This window comes from Leptonychotes weddellii, chromosome 1 (assembly GCF_054177405.1).
Source record: "Leptonychotes weddellii isolate Sample4059 chromosome 1, ASM5417740v2, whole genome shotgun sequence".
Lineage (NCBI taxonomy): Eukaryota > Metazoa > Chordata > Mammalia > Carnivora > Phocidae > Leptonychotes > Leptonychotes weddellii.
The window spans coordinates 84,928,260-84,949,196 of NC_138369.1; the positions used below are offsets into that span (position 1 = coordinate 84,928,260).

General features: G+C 34.6%; 1 protein-coding gene across 7 annotated transcripts in view; it reads left to right on the forward strand.

Moving 5' to 3' along the window:
* TRPC1 (transient receptor potential cation channel subfamily C member 1) overlaps window positions 1-20,937 on the forward strand; it is a 71,323-nt gene that overhangs the window by 28,139 nt on the left and 22,247 nt on the right. For 4 of the 7 annotated variants that reach the window (XM_006731768.3, XM_006731769.3, XM_031026471.2 and 1 more), the window contains 3 exons: window positions 7,525-7,656; window positions 10,368-10,563; window positions 15,045-15,381. In XM_006731768.3, coding sequence (XP_006731831.1) covers window positions 7,525-7,656; window positions 10,368-10,563; window positions 15,045-15,381 — 665 coding nt within the window. Of the gene's footprint in view, window positions 1-5,019; window positions 5,862-7,524; window positions 7,657-10,367; window positions 10,564-15,044; window positions 15,382-20,937 lie in introns of those variants that run through there. The other 3 variants (XM_031026470.2, XM_081827342.1, XM_081827343.1) reach the window with 2 other exon arrangements.

Below are 20,937 nucleotides of genomic sequence, written 5' to 3' on the forward strand. Positions count from 1 at the left end.
ACACTTATTTAGCCCTCCCTCACCCCAAGCCCCTGGCAACCATTGATTTTTTTTTTTTTAACTGTCTCCATGGTTTTAACTTTTCTCTGTAATGTCATATAATTGGAATCATATAGTATGTAGCCTTTTCATATTGGCTTCTTTCACTTAGTAATATGCATTTAAGTTTCCTTCATGTTTTTCATGGCTTGACAGTATGATTCTTTTTAACACTGAATAATATTCCATTGTATGAAGGTACTACAGTTTATCCATTCATTTACTGAAAGACATCTTGATTGCTTCCAAGTTTTGGAAGTTATAAATAAAGCTGTTATAAACATTAATGTAAAGGTTTTTGTGTGGACATAAGTTTTCAACTCATTAGATAAATACCAAGAAGTGTGATTGCTGGATCATATGGTAAGAATATGTATACTTTTTTTTTTTTTTAAAGATTTTATTCATTTATTGACAGAGAGAGACACACAGAGAGAGGGAACACAAGCAGGGGAAGTGGGAAAGGGAGAAGCAGGCCTCCCACCAAGCAGGGAGCCTGATGCAGGGCTCGATCCCAGGACCCTGGGATCACGACCCGAGCCGAAGGCAGATGCTTAACGACTGAGCCACCCAGGCGCCCCAAGAATATGTGTACTTTTTTAAGAAACTGCCAAACTATCTTGCAAATTGCCTGCACCATTCAGCATTCCTACCAACAATGAATGAAGTTCATGTTGCTCCACATCCTGACCAGCATTTGATATTGTCAGGGTTTGGATTTTGGCCTTTCTAATGGGTGTGTAATGGTATAGTATCTCACTGTTGCTTTAATTGCCATCCCCTAGTGATGTATCATGTTGTACATCTCTATATGCTTATTTGCCATCTGTATATCTTCTTTTGTGAGATGTCTGTTCAGATCTCTTGCCTACTTTTTAATTGGATTGTTTGTTTTCTTATTGTTGAGTTTTAAGAGTTCTTTGTATACTTTATATACAGGGTCCTTTATCAGATATGTTTTTTGCAAAGGCTTGTCTTTTCATTCTCTTAATTCATGGTTTATTTTAAAATGTGCTGTTGTACTTTCACATATTTTGGGATTTCCCAGACTTCTTTCTACTGGTGATTTCTAATTTAATTTCTAAATTAATTGATTGGAGAATATACTGTATTTTTAAAATAACTTTATTTAGGAGCACCTGGGTGGCTCAGTCAGTTGAGCGTCTGCCTTCTGGCTCAGGTCATGATCCCAGCGTCCTGGGATGGAGCCCCGTGTCAGGCTCCCTGCTCAGTGGGGAGTCTGATTCTCCCTCCCTCTGCTCTTGTGCTCTTTCTCTCTCTCTCCCTCTCAAATAAATAAATAAAAATCTTTAAAAAATAACTTTATTGAGATATAATTTATTGAGATATAATTCATGTATTTTAAAATTCACCCTTTTACAATATTCATGTAGTTATACATTGACCATCATTATCTAATTCCAGAACATTTTATCACATCCAGAAGAAACACTATACTCATTAACAGTCACTCTCCCAGCTGCTAGAAACCACTAAATTTACTTTCTGTTCTTATGGGTTTGCCTTTTCTGGATATTTCATATAAATCACATCTTTCAAGTTCTTATCGGTCATTTGCTTATCTTTTTTGGAGATTTCTATTCAAATCCGCTTCCCAGTGTTTTAATTGGTTATCTGCTTTTTTATTGCTGAATTGTAAGAGTTTTGTTTTGTTTTGTTTTTTTAATTCTGGATACAAGTCCCTCATCAGATATGATTTGCAAATCTTTTTTCACATTCTATCAGTTATCTTTTCACTTTTTTTGATGATGTACTTTGAAGCATAGAAGTTTTAAATTTTGGTGGTGTCCAGTTGACCTCTTTTTGGTATTACAGCTAAGAAACCATTGCTTAATTTGGAGAAAGTACTTTTTATGATTTCATTCTTTAAAAAGATGTATATTAAGACTAGTTCTATGGCCTACCCTGTAGTTTGACATGGAGAATATTCTTGGTACTCTTGAAATAATACTCTTGAATATTCTATGTACTCTTGGGGTGAGCATTCAATAAATTTCAGTTCAATCATATATTCTTTCATAGTATTTGAGTCTTCCTTATCCCTCCTGGTTTTCTATCCATTTATTTTACCAATTTCTGGGAGAGAAATATTAGATCTCAGAATGTTTCAGAATATATAACTTATCCTTGGCAGATGGAGTGTTCTGTCAGTGTCTAGTTGGTTAATGGTGTTGCTTAATTCTTTTCTTCCCTTGTTGACTTTTGTCTGGTTGTTCTATCCATTATTGAAAGTGGGGTATTTTTTTTTTTTTCAAAGATTTTATTTATTTATTTGACAGAGAGAGACACAGCGAGAGAGGGAACACAAGCAGGGGGAGTGGGAGAGGGAGAAGCAGGCTTCCCGCAGAGCAGGGAGCCCGATGCGGGACTTGATCCCAGGACCCCGAGACCATGACCTGAGGGCTGAAGGCAGTCGCCCAACCAACTGAGCCACCCAGGCGCCCTGAAAGTGGGGTATTAAAGTCTCTGTTTGTTATTGTTCAGTTGTCTATTTTTCCATTTCTATTAATTTTTTCTTCATGATTTTGGTGCTCTGTTGTTAGTTACAAATATGTTTATAAATGTTATATCTTCTTTGACCTTTTATCATTATAAAATGTCCCTCTTTATTGCTAGTAACATTTTTTTGTTTGTTTGTTTTAAAGTCTGATATTAGTATAGCTACTCCAGGTTTCCTGTGGTTGCTGTTTGCATGATATATCTTTTTCCAGACTTTTACTTTCAAATCTATTTGTATCTTTGAATCTAAATTGTATCTCCTGTAGACAACATATAGTTAGATTATGCTTTTTTAAAATCTAGTCTGAGAACTTCTGCCTTTTAATTGGATTGTTTAAACCATTCACATTTAATGTTATTAACATAGTTGTATTCACATATGTCATTTTGCTTTCTGGTTTCTGTATGTCTCTTCTTTTGTTTCCTTTATGTCTTTCTTTCTTGTTCTCTGTTCCTTCATTAGTGCTTTCTTTTGCATTGAGTGTATATTTTCTAATTAGCATTTTAATATCATTAATGAATTACTTATATGTTTTCAGGGTTTTTTAAAAATTTTCAGCTTCAGATTAATACTAGCTTAATTCTAATAATATATAGAATGTTACTTCTATATAGCTCTATTCTCTTTTCCATTCTTTTAATGGTAATTGTTATACATATTTCATCTATTAATATTACAAACCCAACAACATATTGTTGTAATTATTATTTTACTGTCGTCATTTCTTTAGTCTATTACAGCTGTAGTCCTGTCCACTTATTTTGTGCTGTTATTGGTGAATACATTATATATGTATTACATTTCTCTGTGTTATTATAGTCCAAATGATACATTGTACACATATTATTTTATATAATTGCTTTTTAAAGATTATTTATTTATTTATTTTTATTATTATTTTTAAAAAGATTTTATTTATTTATTTGACACAGAGAGAGAAAGAGAGAGAGCACAAGTAGGCAGAGTGGTAGGCAGAGGGAGAGGGAGCAGAGCAGGGAGTCCAACGCGGGGCTTGATCCCAGAACCCTGGGATCTGACCTGAACCAAATGCAGACACTCAACTGACTGAGCCACCCAGGCACCCCATATTTATTTATTTATTTAAGGGAGAGGGAGAGAGAGAATCTCAAGCAGATTCCACAGCATGGAGCCTGATGTGGGGCTGGATCTTATGACTCTGAGATCATGACCAGAGCTAAAATCAAGAGTCTGATGCTTAACCGACTGAGCCACCCAGACACCCCTATATAATTGCTTTTTAAATCAGTTAAGAGGCAGAGAGAAATATACATTTATAGTGTCTTTTATAATTACATAACTACTTTTACTTGTGCTCTTTGTTCATGTGGATTTGAATTACCATCTTGGATCACTTGCTCTCAGCTTGAAGAACTTCCTTTAGTATTTCTTGTAAGGCAGGTCTGCTAGGAATGTATTCAATTAGTCTTTGTTTATCAGGTAAAGTTCTTATTTTGCCTTTACTTTTGAATAATAGGTTTGCTGGTTATAGGATTTTTGATAGTTTTTTTTTTCTTTGAGTGCTTTGAATATTTTATCCCTCTATTGTTTCTACTGAGAAGTTTGCTGTTAGTCTTATTGGGGTTCCCTTGTAAGTGACTCATCACTTTCCTCTTGTTGCTTTCAAGAGTTTTTCCCTGCCTTTGACTTTCAGCATATTTACCATGATTTGGTTTTTGAGTCTATTTGCATCATCCTACTTAGAATTTGTTGAGTTTCTTGGATGTGCACATTATTGTTTTTCAATAAATATGGTAAGTTGTTAGCTATTATTTTTGCAAATATTTTTTCTTCTTCTCTTCTCTCCTGGTATGTACCCATTATGAGTATGTCGTTGTATTTAATAGTATTACATATCTCTGTGAATTTCTGTTCATTTTTCCTCATTCTTTTTCTTCTCTTTATTCTTTGGCTTCCATAATCTCTATCGATATATCTTTAAGATTGGTAGTTCTTTCTTCTGCAAGTTCAGATCTACTGTTGAGCCCTGCATTATTTTGCTAAGGCTAACATAATAAGATACCACACTGGGTGACTTAAACAACAGAAATTTATTGTCTTACAATTCTGGGGCCTAGGAATCCAAAATTAAGGTATTGGCAGGGTTGGTTTATTCTGAGGGCTGTGAAGGAAGATTCTGTTCCAGGCCTCTTGTCATCGGCTTGTAGATGGCCATCTTCATGTTCAGATGGTATTCTCTCTGTATGTATTCCTGTCTTCACAATACCCCGAATTTTTTATAAGGACACTAATCATACTGGATTTAGTTCCACCTTAATGTCCTCATTGTTACTTGATTACCTCTTTAAAGACCCTGTCTTCAAATAAGTTCACATTTTGAGGTACTAGTGGATAAGACTTCAACATGTGAACTCTAGGGGGACACAGCCCAACCTATTACAAGCCCCTCTAGTGAATGGTAAATTTTAGTTGTTGTACTTTTCAATTTCATAATTTCCATTTTGTTCTTTTTCATAATTTATGTTTGTGTATTGATATTCTCTGCTTGAGAATCTGCATGATTGTCATCATGACCTCTTTTACTTCTTTAATCATACTTTCTTTAGTTTTGTGTATATATTTATAATGGCTACTTTGAAATCTTTTTCTGTTAAATCTGACTTCTGGTCACTCTCAAAGGCAGTTTCTGTTACCTGTTTGGTTTTTTTTCTCCCGCTTGGGTATGAAACATGTTTTCTTAATTCTTTGCATGTCTCCTAATTTTTCACTGGAAACTGGACATTTTAGATAATATATTGTAGCAACTCTGTGTGCTGGTTCCCTCCATTTTCTGGGCCTTGTTATTGTTATTTACTTTTTTTTTTTTTTTTTAGCATCTGGCTGGATTATTTTTGTGAAGTCTGTCTTTCCCCTCTGATGTTGCTCCTCAGTGAGGCACAGCTTGACTTTTTCTTGCACATCTAGTATTTCTTTGTTTGAAATCTGGACAGTCTAGTATATATTATAGCAACTATGAATACTGTTTTACTTTTCTAAGATTGTTTTTTTATTATTATTTTTCTGGCCTGCAAAATCTGTCTCCCTGTAATGTACAATTGTAGATCTCTGTGCCTAATTTAGTTTTTGATTCTTTTTTTTTTTTAAATTTATTTATTTTAGAGAGAGAGTGCACATGTGATGGGGGGCGGGACAGAGGGAGAGAATCTTCAAGCAGACTCCCTGTTGAGCACAGAGCTGGGTGCAGGGCTCAATCCCACAACCCATGAGATCATGACCTGAGCTGAAACCAAGAGTTGGATGCTTAACCTACTGAGCCACCCAGGTGCCCCTGATTATTTTTATTCTTTAGCCTTGATTCCTAAGGGTCATTTCAGGGTCTGTATAGGTGAGCCACTGATTTGGGTAAAGTTTATGCTAATACACTCTGAGCCTTTAAGAGTTCTACTGTTTCCTGATGAATCTCTGGGTTAGTTGGGGAATACAGACAAACAATAAATTGGGGAAAAAAGTATTTAAAATACTTTGACTAGACAAAGGGCTAATTTCTTTGATATGTAGATCTTACAAATTGATTTTAAAAAATAAACAACTATCAGAAAAATAGGCTAATGAAAATGAACAGGAGTTTACAGAAATAGTATAAATGAATAGTAAACAGGGAAGGACGCTTAAGCTTCTAAAGAAATTCAGATAAAATTCCATTTTTCATCTGTTAGAGTGGCAAAATACTAATGATGATGTAGGGGAAAATGAGCTCTCCTTATTGTTAGTGCTTTGGAAGCAGCTATTAGAATTTAAAATACACATGCCATTTTATCCAGCAATTCTAAGTGTGCAAAGAATATATGAATTAAAGAATATTCATTGCTGCATTATTTATAAAAGTAAAAAATTAGAAGCAACTGAAATTTCCATTTTTGGAGATCTGATGAGATGCCATCAAATGGGAAACCATCCAGTTTTGGGAAAAAATGACATGACTCTATATGTAGTGATATAGAAGGAGTTGTTCCTTTATATATAGTATGTCTGATTATGTTTGTGTGTGAATCAAAAATGTCAAGGATATTCACAATTCTCTGTAAGTGACCGACCATTCTTTGAGGAGTAGAGTTGGTGGAAGGAGGAGAACTGGGGACCATCAAGTTTCTAAATTGCTTGCTTTATTTATTTGTTTATTTACTTAATTATTTGACAGAGAGAGAGTAAGAGCACAAGAAGGGGGAACAGCAGGCAGAGGGAGAGGGAGAAGCAGGCTTCCCGCTGAGCAGGGAGCCTGATGTGGGCTTCGGTCCCAGACCCCAGGATCATGATCTAAGCTGAAGGCAGATGCTTAACCGACTGAGCACCCAGGCTCCCCTAAACTGCTTGCTTTTTTTAATAACAAGCATGTATTTATGTTTGGGAGAAAATATATAATATCTATCAAATTTATAAATTAAGAATTATATATTTATAAATGAAAGAATTATAGCAAAAATTTCCTGGTTTGCTTCCTATTTAGGTATTGAATGTGAACCTTAACTAGTTTACAAAAGGTAAAGGAATGTGCTTTTCTGTTAGCTAGAGATTATGCATAAATGAATGATTTCATTCTTAAGATTTGAAACATCTTTAAAAAACAACCTGGTTGAGTGAGTCATGTGTTATGCATATCTAGCATATTAATATAGCCTTATCACTGAGGAAGGAAAAATTTAATAACCATTCACATCATATTCAAAATGTATTAGTTACTAGCCTGTTTCATTTAAAATACTATTGGGTTCAGGAATAGAAATTTTTTAATTAAATTGGATTGAAAAATACAAAGACTTATTTTTTAAGTCTTTTTATGTAGTTATCCTAAGTATATTATAGTTGTTTTATTTTCTTTTAATTTTATAGTATTTTAATTTTAAATTTATGAAAATTGTAGGTTGAAAATACTAATTATATGTGTACAATCCATTTATTTTACATTATGGAATCAAATTTTATCACAGGTTTCGTCTTGATATATATCGCTGTTTGGCCAGTCCAGCTCTAATAATGTTAACAGAGGAGGATCCAATTCTGAGAGCATTTGAACTTAGTGCTGATTTAAAAGAATTAAGCCTTGTGGAGGTGGAATTCAGGTGGGAATGAGTGGAAATTGTAAATTATATCCTTTTTTTCCAGAATCCCTTCAACCCGAGTTTTTTTTCATGAACCAAATTCATGTTTATATTTATTTTCTTTTGATCCAAGATGACCAGACCTTGCTGCCACCTACTTGGGATTTTCCTTCAGGCTCAATGGAATAGACTTTGATGTTACTTAGGTCACTCTTTCCCCACCTGCCCTTTGCCATTCTTGCACCATCCTTAAATTCCCCCTTTGTTTAATGTTGCCAAAGGAGTTCTAAGAGTGAAGAGTAGGGGGTGTGGCAGCCTTAAGCAAGGGGAAATTTGTAACTGCTCTCTATTCTACCTCCCCTCATTCCTAGATACTATAATCACCCTGAGAGCCTGATCCTTCATAACTTTCAGAAGCATATAAAATGCTTTCTGTGTGTCAGGGACATTTCACACACACAGACATAGTCCCTTTTCACTGTTTGGTGAGATTTTCTATTAGGAGACACATAACATTTAGACATAAAAAATAAAATACTACTGGTTAAGAGGGATAAATCCCATTCTGAGTTTTCTTCTGAAATGAAGAGTTAAATGTAATTTTGACACAAAGAATCATTGTTATCAATTTCCCTTGGAGAGTTAAGTTGGGGGGACAAAAAAAAGGTTCTGGAAAAAGCAGACTATTAAACTACTAATTTAAACATTAAAAAAATAAAAGTCCTTAGAAAACTACATTTCGTAGACTTGAGGAAAAGCTTTGAGATTTTCCCTTATGTTAAAGTATCCCTGGTGGCCCCCGAAGAAGGAGAAATTGATCATTTCTTGCCAGTTCCTGCTGTGAGGTTTCTGGGGGGCAGGTAATACCTATCTCTACCTTTCCTTTTAAGTCTAGCTGCTGTGGGAGCCTCATGTCTTTGCATTACACTCCTCTCGTGACTTGACAAGATGGAAAGATTCAGACTTCTTCCTGGAAGGCCGATAAGAAGCTTGAAGTTTTCTTATGCCTTAACAGCAGTTTATAGTGTGTTCTTGATAGCTGAGTTCTAGAAACTTTTTAAATATACCTGTTTATAAGTTTTCAAGTATGGAACTCCTGTATTTCAATTTGGATAAGTTAAAATTTATTTAAACTTGGTATGACATAAAGTATATACTTTGAGAAACACATAAGACATGGTTAAAACGTAACTTGTTGCTACTTTTAACTTATTAGCATATGAGGCTGTTAATAAATTATTCCTTTTAAATCTGAAGAATTTCCTATTATAATCTTATAATTGGAGTTCTGAGTTACCTTATAAAATAGAATTCATTCAGCTCCTTCCAAAAAGGATTTGAAGCAACTGCTATGATTATTCTGTAATCATAGGATAATAAAGTTAGATTTTGAACATAGATCATAGAATCCATTTACTTCAATCCCCTTGTTTTTGTAGACAAGAAAGGTGATCTATATAGGTTAGATATCTTACTGATAGCAGCATCTAATTAGGAACAGAGTTAGCAAAAGTTATAACTAGAACATGGGACTCCTGGCTTCTAGTCTACTATATTTCCATCTAAACTATATAGCCACTTATTAGTCTTCTAATAATTTGTTAAAGATTAAGAAAATTAGATTAATAGAATATATTAATTTTACTGAATTTAGTGGTCTGTCAGTGTTTACCTAAAGATGAGACCTCTTTGTAATAATACACACTTTTGATGAATATTCTCATCTGTAATTAGATTCCTAGACTAAGAAGCAGTAATACTTCATTTGTTAAAGAAATCCAATTACTTATTCTTAGGTAGTTTTGGTTATATAGTAAATGCAAAGAGTAGATGAGAAAAATGTTAGCCTCTAAGGAAAAGTTTTTAATTCTTTGAGTGATAATTTTCTGTTTATGGAAAATCCCATTGTATAGATGATTAATCATTGGGAAATTTTTCTGTTTTCCCTTCCTTTCCCAGTAAGGAGAAAAAAACTGAATAAAAATTATTTTCTGAAATATGACCCCAGTTGACTCATATTTATTTCTAACTTTATTTTCAAGTTATTATACTCAGATGTAATTTTAACGTAATTGATGTTCTTAAAGAGGATTATCTGTTAAAACTTCTTAATTTCTCACAAGTTGGTTAATTTAGGCCTATCTTTAACCAGCAGTTTAAATCCTAAGTTTCAAGGAGTAGTGATTATGAAAGGAAATCCTTTACTAGGAGTATTTCATTGTCTTTTCTGTCCAACTTGACTTTTGCTCAAATGAACACTTTAAAGTGAATCAGAATATTATTTTAATATCAGAAGTAGCATACAACATGTTGTAGACTATTACTGAAAATACCTCTCATTAAAAGTTACATAGTAATATTTATTGGATAGCATTATTATTATCTATTGTTTAGATAAGTCATATAAAAGGAAGTTTTATATCAAGCTTACAGAGAATAAGGGCAAATGAGTTAATAACTGGTTGACAACTATAATCAGAATTTCTAGGAATATCAGTATATATAAGGAAATACTGTACTCATCTAAAATTATCAGTGTGAAACACAGAGTACATAATTGTGTTAGAGTTTTCCCCAAAGCTGTAGAGAATTTATGTACCAATAGGTTCTTTTGACCATCAGCACAAAATGACTTCAGATTTTGTATAGCCCTATCAGAATTAAAATGTTACTGAGTAAATAATTAAAAGTCGGAAGTGACATTTCTAATAATAAACTGTTGCATTTTGCAGGAATGATTATGAGGAGCTAGCCCGACAATGTAAAATGTTTGCTAAAGATTTGCTTGCACAAGCCCGGAATTCACGAGAATTGGAAGTTATCCTAAACCATACATCTAGTGATGAGCCTCTTGACAAACGGGGATTACTAGAAGAAAGAATGAATTTAAGTCGTCTAAAACTTGCTATCAAATATAACCAAAAGGAGGTATGAGGTTTTCTGTGATATATATACATTATTTTCAGGGTGCCTGGGTGGCACAGTCAGTTAAGTGTCTGACTCTTGGTTTCTGCTCAGGTCATGATCTCAGGGTCATGAGATAGAGCCAGCCTCCTCGCTCAGTGTGGCGTCTACTTGGGGTTCTCTCTCCCTCTCCCTCTGCCCCTCCTGCTAGGCCTCTCTCTCTATATAAAATAAATAAATAAATCTCTTAAAAAAGAATTATTTCCTCCACAGTGGTTCAGAGCAATTAATTAAGAATTAAAGATATGTACTCTACTATCCCTTTTTTAAAAAGATTTTTATTTATTTATTTAAGAGAGGGAGTGAGAGCATGAACTGGGATGAGGGTCAGAGGGAGAGGGAGAAGCAGACTCCCTGCTGAGTGGGGAGCCCAATGTGGGGCTCAATTCCAGAACCCTGGGATCATGACCTGAGCCAAAGGCAGATGCTTACCCGACTGAGCCACCCAGGCACCCCAAGGATATGTACTTTAAAAGTTTAGTACAATGAGTATGGCATTAAGCAAATACTCAATAAATGGCAGTTGCTATTATTATTTTTTGGTTCAAGGACAGTTTTACTACTTTCCTTTTTTTAAAAAAATTGAAGTATTGTTGACACAAGTTGCTTTTAACAATATTAATTATAATAATAATATGGATATTAATTTAACATTTTTGCCAAGTAGTAGCTATTGAGGTAAGATTTTGTATAGTAAGTACTTTCACAATGATGTTTCCATCTTGTGTTTTGTCAGTCATAGGTTTGTTTTGTTGATTTGGTTATAAATAGCGCTTTCTACAGTAATAGTTCCTTTCTATTTAAAAGTAAAGTATCAGATAGTGTGTTTCCTGGTTCTTATTTGTTAATTCATTGAAACCCAAAGGTGGAGAAGCACATGATATGATAACTAAGTTGAATCTGGCTCTCCTGGCATCATCTCTTCTTATTAAGGGAAATACCTGTTTCTAATCCCCTCACCCCCCCCCACACACATACACACACACACACACACACACGATACACGATTCAGGAACTTGAAGAAGGAAGGTATGCATTTTAAATTTCATTTTTTGAGATAATTTACTAAATATGGGTGTTTCTATGTAGGTAATGATATCCAGTTGATAGTATGAGGTATTGGTAAATGATACTTTTAAGATATTTTTTCTAAGACCCATTATTTTTTTTTAAAGATTTGATTTATTTATTTGAGAGAGAGAGCATGAGAGAGTGAGAGCACAAGCAGGGGAAAGGGCAGAGGGAGAGGGACAAACAGACTCTGCACTTAGTGCAGAACCATCACAGGGCTCAATCTCCCGACCCTGAGATCATGACCTGAGCCAAACTCATTGGACATTCAGCCAACTGAGCCCACCCAGACGCCCTTAAGGCACAGTATTTTTATTATTAATATAGATGTTGGAATAAAACTTGCTTATCAGATTTGTATTAATATAAAAATGGGACCTGAGACAGATAATTGTGGACGGCAAGATATAGGACCTTTGGTGCTGGAGCAGAATTTTGTATTATTTTGGTTGAAAATTTGAGCCTCATAATGGTTTTGTGACTCAGGAAATTGGTACAGGAATTTTAAGGTGTTTAACATTACCTACATAGTATGTCACTTATCCAGATTTCTGATTTCAAATCCTATGCTTTTTCTAGTACTCTAGGTTCTTGATTAAGATAAAACATTTATAGGAAAAAATTAAACACAAGATTTTGGACCAGTGTAACTGTAAGATTATAAATCAACAACATACCTGTGTGCTTAAAAAGGAAATACAACACTAATCTGTATAAATAGAAACAATATAGAACCCCTGATGTAATCATCCTCTAATATACATTTTGACTAGATCTTAGGTTAATTTATTTACTTCTGTGTTCCACAACCTAAATAGACATGAAATACTAGAAAATGATAGAATAAAGAGATAACAAGATATAAAATCAACTTAAGGGATTGGAAAAAGAACCTCAAAGAAAGGTGGAAAGACCTGAGATTATCCTGGTTAGGGAAGGAAAAACTAAGAGCCAGTTTCCTAATGATTGATATATATATATATATCACCTGAGGACTCACAGATGTAACCAAATGTTCCATTCTAAAGAAGATGCAAGGAAACAAGAAGTAGTAATAATATTTTTATTTGAAAGGAAAATACTCCGTAATTTTAAGGATGAATGAAAATACAGTTTTTTAAACTAGATTTTCTAGATATGATCAAAGGGAAGGATAATATCTTCCCAAATAGTTGGTAGACTTTGTTTAGGTAATCTGTCCTGAATAGCAAACTCCTGATACTTAGTGGCATAAAACAGTATTTCATAATCATTTATAATTATTTTATAATCATTTTATTATGCTCTTGGATTGTGTAGGCCAGGAGTTAGGAAAGGGCACAGCAAGGATGGATAATTTGTCCTTGCTTCACTGTGTCTAGGGTCTCAGCTGGAGATAGCTCAGATGACTGGGGGCTACAATCATCTGGAGGCTTTTTCACTCAAATGTCTGGTGCCTGAGCAGCCGCTGAGGACTCCAACAGGGAGCTCTTGAGTGGGCCGGCTGGATCCATAGAGGATGGGCCTCCTGAGCACGTACTACTGGAATCACAGAGGGGCATGGTCATCATGGTGGGTTGACTGTAAGGAGATAGTCTAAGAAGCCTCTGAGGGCTGCCCAGAGTGCCTACATGTAGCCTGGGCTTCCTCACAGCATGGTAACTTCGGGTAGTAGGATGCTTTATATGGCAGTTAGTGGCACCAAGAGCAAGTGTTCCTCAAACAAGGTAGAAGCTGCATGGCCTTTTAAAACCTACCCTCAGAAGTCACATAGTAACACTTCTTCCAGAATTTACTGATTAAAGCAATCACAGCTTTGTTGAATTGAAGGGTATGAAACAGTGATAAGCCACCTCTTGATGAGAAGAGTAGCAAAGAATTTGTATCAATGTTTTAAAACCACCACAGACTTAAAACATTTCTAGTTGAAATTTTGTTCTTCAAATTACATATTTAACATTACTGTTAATTAAATCATCATTATATAGAGGGATGGCAAGGACAGCAGTCAGTCCTTTGATATTGGCGGGAAGGGAGAAACCACTAAGTTTGGGATGCCACTAAACTGGGTAGTTGGTAGGAGGAAAAGCTATTTCTCTCCCCAGTATTTCATCTTGAGAGACAAATTAAGATCCCCTAAGAGCACTGGAATCTGAGCAGAAGAATGAAGAATGAAGTTAAGACTTAACTGCCAAAAACAAGTATAGTATATTAGGAAATTTCTTTTTCTTTTTTTTTTTTTAAGATTTTATTTATTTATTTGAGAGAGAGAGAGAGAGCATGAGCGGTGGGAAAGGGCAGAGGGAAAGGGAGAGAAGCAGACTCCAAGCTGAGCAGGGAGCCCAACGCGGGGCTCCATCCCAGGACCCTGAGATCATGAGTCAGATGCCTACCGGATTGAGCCTCCTAGTGCCCAGGATAAATCATTTTAAAAACAGAAGATTGACCAATTAGTATTTAATATCTGAATGACATTATGATCACTTGTGCTATGGTAATTTCAAACCTGATCACATTATTATATCTGCAGTTACCAGAATCCTTAAGTTATACTTCACAATGTGAGCATTATATTGGGAAAATACTGCTTCTGAAATCAGTAAACAAAGAAGCTTTGTAAACTTTGATAAATTGATTCCTATACTTGAACTAGAATTTCCCTCTTATTTGGTAATATATTTCCTTTTTTTCTTACACAGAATTTAGTTTTAAGCAGATTTAAGAGTATAATACATTTTAAGAAATTCTCAATGTTTTCATGGAGCATAAATATATCTGATGTTTAGACTTGGATTGATTTGCTATCTTAGTATCTTGGTTTCTTATAACGGAAATCAGTAGTTCTTCTAGACAGAAGTTTTTTTCTTTGGTTTGTGGTTGTTAACTTTGAAATTTCACAAACGTTATGAGAGTCTTTATTTTGCAAAATGGCTAAGTAGGCTATTTATATTAATACTTATATACTACATGCTATGAATCAGGCATTGTTCTAAGAGTTTTACATTTAATCCTCATCACAAGTTTATGAGTAGAGACTATTACTATCCCCATTTTATAGATGGGAAATTTGAGGCTTAAAGAGGTTTAAAGACTTGCTCAAGGTCAATTATTAAGTGGCAGAGTCTGGATTTGAATCCAGGTAATCTGGCTCCAGAGTCTATGCTCTCAACCTCTACACTCTTTTATTATATGTAAGAAAAACAAAAAACAAAAAATTGTGTGGATTGTATAGAATTGATTTTGAAATAGTAACACTTTGAATATCAGTTAAATAATGGTATTATCAAATTATGTTTATAGGTATTAATTATTTATTAATAATTATTAACAGAATAATTATTCATTAATAATTATTAATATTTATTTATTTTTGTGTATGTGTGTGTTCTTTCCAGTTTGTCTCACAGTCTAACTGCCAGCAGTTCCTGAACACTGTTTGGTTTGGGCAGATGTCAGGTTACCGACGTAAGCCCACCTGTAAGAAGATAATGACTGTTTTGACAGTTGGCATCTTTTGGCCAGTTTTGTCACTTTGTTATTTGATAGCTCCCAAATCTCAGTTTGGCAGAATCATTCACACTCCTTTTATGAAATTTATTATTCATGGAGCATCATATTTCACATTCCTGCTGTTATTAAACCTCTACTCTCTTGTCTACAATGAGGATAAGAAAAACACAATGGGGCCAGCCCTTGAAAGAATAGACTATCTACTTATACTGTGGATTATTGGTAAGTGTCAAGTTTATTCAAAAGATTCTGCTTTTATATAGCCCATTAATTCTCCTTTGCTTGGTGGTATTACAAACATCTGTGTTCAGTTTATAATTTTAAACTGTTTACACAGCAAGAATTTGAACACTTTCATGATCATGGAAGACTTAACTAACATTTTTGTAACGATAAATGATCCTGAACTTGATAAGGCAGCAGATCTCTTATTTAATATTACTTAATTACATGGAAGTGAGAAATTCTTTATTCTCAGTCTCTAAAATTTTTCATTATCATTAAAACAGGAAAATTGTGCTGGTGAATGCTTTTTTGGTATAAGAGTATGAATATTTTCTTAGGTACTTTGAAATGTGATATATATTATACTTTCTTGCATTTGAAGAGTTAACTATTTTGTTTTATTATACCATTAGTTTTCCTTTTAAGAACTTATGAACTTACGAGGTTACATCTTTATCTTTATTATAGAAACATTATTTAAATTTAGATTTAAAGGATTCCCTGGTGACTCATTCAATATGAATCAGTTCTTTGTAATGATACCCCGATCTCTTTAGATATGACAAGGTTGTTTTTTTTTTTTAAGATTTTATTTATTTGACAGAGACACAGGGAGAGAGGGAACACAACCAAGGGGAGTGGGAGAGGGAGAAGCAGGCCTCCCACCGAGCAGGGAGCCTGATGCGGGGCTCGATCCCAGGACCCTGAGATCATGACCTGAGCCGAAGACAGACGCTTAATGAATGAGCCACCCAGGCGCCCATGACAGGGTTTTTAAATATAAGATACTTTATTTTCTGAAAATTGTTTTTTATAAGTATTATGCTGTATGATAAATATTTTAAATGACCTTCTGCAGTTTTTACAGCTCTTGCCCTTTTTTGTGGGGGATGGAGGAGGGTTGAGATACAATCACATTCGTCTATTTATGGTCTTTTAATGACATCTCCTTTATTTCCCTCTGTATCTTCAGTCTTATTTTTTTTTAATTCAATTTAGTTAACACATAATGTATTATTAGTTTCAGGGGTAGAATTTAGTGATTCATCAGTTGCATATAACACCCAGTGCTCATTATATCAAGTGCCCTCCTTAATACCCATCACCCAATTTCCCCATCCCCCCACCCACCACCCCTCCAGCAACCCTGTTTGTTTCCTATAGTTAAGAGTCTCTTATGGTTTGCCTCCTTCTCTGTTTTTATCTTATTTTATTTTTCCTTCCCTTCCCCTGTGTTCATCTGTTTTGTTTCTTACATTTCACATATGAGTGAGGGGACCCTGGGTGGTGCAGTCGGTTAAACGACTGACTCTTGGTTTCAGCTCAGGTCATGATCTCAGGGTCATGAGATCGAGCCCCACATGGGGCTCTGAGCTCATCAAGAAGTCTGCTAAGGTTTCTCTCTCCCTCTCCCTCTGCCCCTCCCCACACTTGCTTGCATGCTCTCTCTCAAATAAATAAATAAATCTTTAAAAATATTCTACATATGACTGAAATCATATGGTATTTGTCTTTCTCTAACTGATTTATTTCATTTAGCATAATACCCTCTAGTTCCATTCATGTCATTGCAAATGGCAAAGTTTCATTATTTTTGATGGGTGAGTAATATTTCATTATCTATCTATATCTATATCTATATATATATCACATCTTCTTTATCCATTCATCTGTTGATGGGTATCTGGGCTCTTTCCATATTTTGGCTATTGTGGACATTGCTGCTATAAACATTGGGGTGCATGTGCCCCTTCCAATCACTATGTTTGTATCCTTTAGATAAATACCTAGTAGTGCAGTTGCTGGGTTGTAGGGTAGTTCTATTTTTAACTTTTTAAGGAACCTCCATGCTGTTAATTTTAGCTATTCTGACCAGTGTGAGGTTGTATCTCATTGTGGTTTTGATTTGTATTTCCCTGATGTTGAATGATGTTGACCATTTTTTCATGTGTCTGTTAGCCATTTGTATGTCTTCTTTGGAGAAATGTCTGTTCATGTCTTCTGCCCATTTCTTGACTGGATTTTTTTGGGGGGCTGTTGAGTTTGATAAATTCTTTATAGATTTTGGATACTAGCCCTTTATCTGTCTGATATGTCATTTGTGAATATCTTCTCCCATTCCATAGGTTGCCTTTTAGTTTTGTTGATTGTTTCCTTTTTTAGCCTTATTTTCCAACTCAGTATTTCTCACCTGTCTTTTTCCTCTTTGCTATAGAATAAAGGGATATTAAAATTTAGTATTTTCTATGGTATAAAACACTGATTGATCAATATGTTCTTTATTGACTTAACCATTAAATAATTTGAGAAAATTAATGTATCATTTTCACTTTTAGTTCTCCTTCAGCTATAAAAATAATTTGCATGTTTTGGAATTTTTATTTTTATTTGGAAGTTAGTTCATTTAAAGCAACTTGATTTAAATCAGAGTTTTACTTTTAGCAGTATTCAATCCATTGTGCATTAATTTAAAATTAGGTAGATAAAGTAAAAATAACACATCTGAATTCTAGGTTAAAGGGAATTAAATAATTTCTTCTTGTTAATATTTTTCTCTCCTGTATTTCTGCTATTTTATCTAAAATTTAATATTTTAATTTAGGAAGTAATTTATACTTTATCATAGGTAATTCCAAATTGCATCATTATAGAGCTTTCTAGTGTGAAACTTGTTTATATTGTTTTTTGAATGGGTTAAAAAATATTATACTGAATGGAATCTCTAAGAAGCACTTTTTCCCTCTATTCATTTAAACTACTTCTGAAAGATTGTTATATATATATCTTAGTAATAAAGAAAGGAAATTTTATATCATTTATCTGTAAACTATTGTTTAAATAGTCATGAGAAAGAAAGAATCTTTTCTTTGTTTTGTAAGTAAGATTCACGTTTCCTAAGTCTGTGTAAGGATCAAGTTAAAATTTATATTTCTTAGCAGTGAGTAAAAACTCATTGAACTCAGAGTTATACCACTGTTTGGATAGTGTAAATATTGCTGCTGTAATGGAATTTCATAATAATGGTAAAACTATTGCTACTTCTTTTTAATCACGATGGCCCTATTTTCAATGACATTATTGAATATTCATGCACATACAATATGATTAATTTTCTAACCATATTCTGCTTCAGTAGAAGAGTGTAATGTGCATTAAGCTAGTAAAATTCCTGGAAGTGTTTTACTTTTCTCAGCACAGCTTCTGCTTTGAAACCAATAGATCTGAATAAACTTTGCCAAGGACATCTTCTAAGCCTGTTATGTAATTAGATCACTCTGGGTTTCCTTAGATATGTAGATCTGAACTTGCTCTAAGGAAACATGTAGGAATCATTGGCCTGCTTATCTGAAGGCACTTCCTCATTCAATGTATTATTTCACACAGTGAACGCAGTGACTTTTGACTCACGATGGCTGACTTTTGTACATTTGTTTCTTGTTCTTTTCCTTAGCTTTCCAGGAAAAGTAGGGTTAAATTATAAAAAACACATAGGTAAATGGAAATAATGTGTTGATGAATGCACAGAATATTAGTGGTATCCTTTTACTTAATTTTTTACTGTTAGAATATAATAGAACAGCTAGTATAAAATATATATATATTTAAAGATTTTATTTATTTATTTATTTGACAGAGAGAGAGAGAGCACAAGCAGGGAGAAAAGCAGGCAGAGGGAGAGGGAGAAGCAGGCTCCCTGCTGAGCAGGGAGGCCAGTTGTGGGACTCGATCCCAGGACCCTGGGATCATGACCTAAGCCGAAGGCAGATGCTTAACTGACTGAGCCACCCAGGTGCCCCTAAAAATGTATTTTTAAAAATTTTGTATATCTACTTTGTCCAAGCACAGGCAAAACTGAGATATGGTATAACTAACTCATGGAGCTTATGGTCTAATTAAGGCAAAACCCCAATAACTTGAAAATTGCACAGATAAATGAAAAAGCACAAATGAGTTAAGTGCTGCTAAGTAAAGGGCATAGAGCTAGGAGAGCACGCATATTATAAGGGCATCCTACTGAGTCAGAAAAGTTAGAAAAAGGCTTTCTTGAGGAACTGATAAATGAGCTAGATCTAAAAAATAAAAAAGAGTCAACTGAGACAATTAGGAGAGAAGAGTATTCTAGGCTGATATAAAAGTTACGTTCAGAGGCACCATGGCAAGAAGGAGTGTGGCACAAAGAAGGTACTGAGTAAAGGCTGGAGCAGAGAGAACAAGAGAAGCAAAATCCAAGATGAAACTGTAGAAGGGGATGGTACTTCAGACCATAGACAGGCTTGTGGGCCATGTTAAGTAATTTTGACTTTAATGCTAAGAACAATGGAAAACCATTGAAATTTTTAAGTATTTGAGTGACATGATCAGATTTGCCTTTTGTTTTTTTGTTTCTGTATTTCAGATTTGCTTTTGAAAAGATTATTCTGGCTATAGTAGAGAATGGTTAGGAGGATAGGGCTGTGGCAAGAGTGGATGGAGGGAGACCAGAAGGAGGCTGTTGCAGATGAAAGCTGATGGTACCTTGGACTTACAGTGGTTATGATAGAAAAAGAGAGTAGGGAACAGATGTGAGAGATACTTACAAAGTAAAGTCAATAGGACATGGAAATACACAGTATATAGGAGGTGAGGAAGAGTGAGTTTATTAAGCAGTGTAGGTATTTTGGAAGAGTACTTGGTTTTGGGATTTGTGAGAGAGTAGATCCTGACTGTGGCTTTGGTTACGTTGAAATTAAAAAGACTTCAAGATATCTAAAAGACAATTAGACATCATTGTCTGGAACTCAAGAGGAAGTCTAAGCTTGAGTTAGCAATGTGTGAATAATCTGCATATAGGTTGTATATGAAATTATGGGCATGAATGAGACACTTGAGAAAGTATAAAATGAGAATAGAGGATGTAGGAGCGGGCCTTGAGGAATCCCAAAATGATGGGATTACAGCTTATAGTGTTGGTTACTAATTCTAAAAAAAATAAAAACAAAAAAAGACCCTAAAATATAGTACATTGGCTAGTGAATGTACTGATTATAATAGTCTAAAATTATTTTGTTCTCTTAATTCAATTCAGAAATATCAAATATGTCAAGTGTATTAGCTTCATTTTGTTGTCAGGTGTTGTGCAGAAGATGGGAAACCACCTGACAGTGGTACTCACTGCTCTTTCACATGTCTGCCTTTTTTTGTTTTTTTAAAGATTTTATTTATTTATTTGACAGAGAGAGACACAGCAAGAGAGGGAACACAAGCAGAGGGAGTGGGAGAGGGAGAAGCAGGCTTCCCGCAGAGCAGGGAGCCCCATGTGGGGCTCGATCCCAGGACCCTGGGACCATGACCTGAGCTGAAGGCAGATGCTTAACGACTGAGCCACCCAGGCCCCCCTGCCTTTTTTTTTTTTTTAATCAAAAATCTTGTCCAATTCCTTTTGTAATTGTTGTCAAGAGTTCCTTTTAGTTATAATATTGCATTTTACAGAAATAAAACACTTATTTCTGTAAGCATCTGTTTCGGTTTAATGTTTCAGTGGTACAGTATTTGAGTTAAAAAAAAGAATGGTTT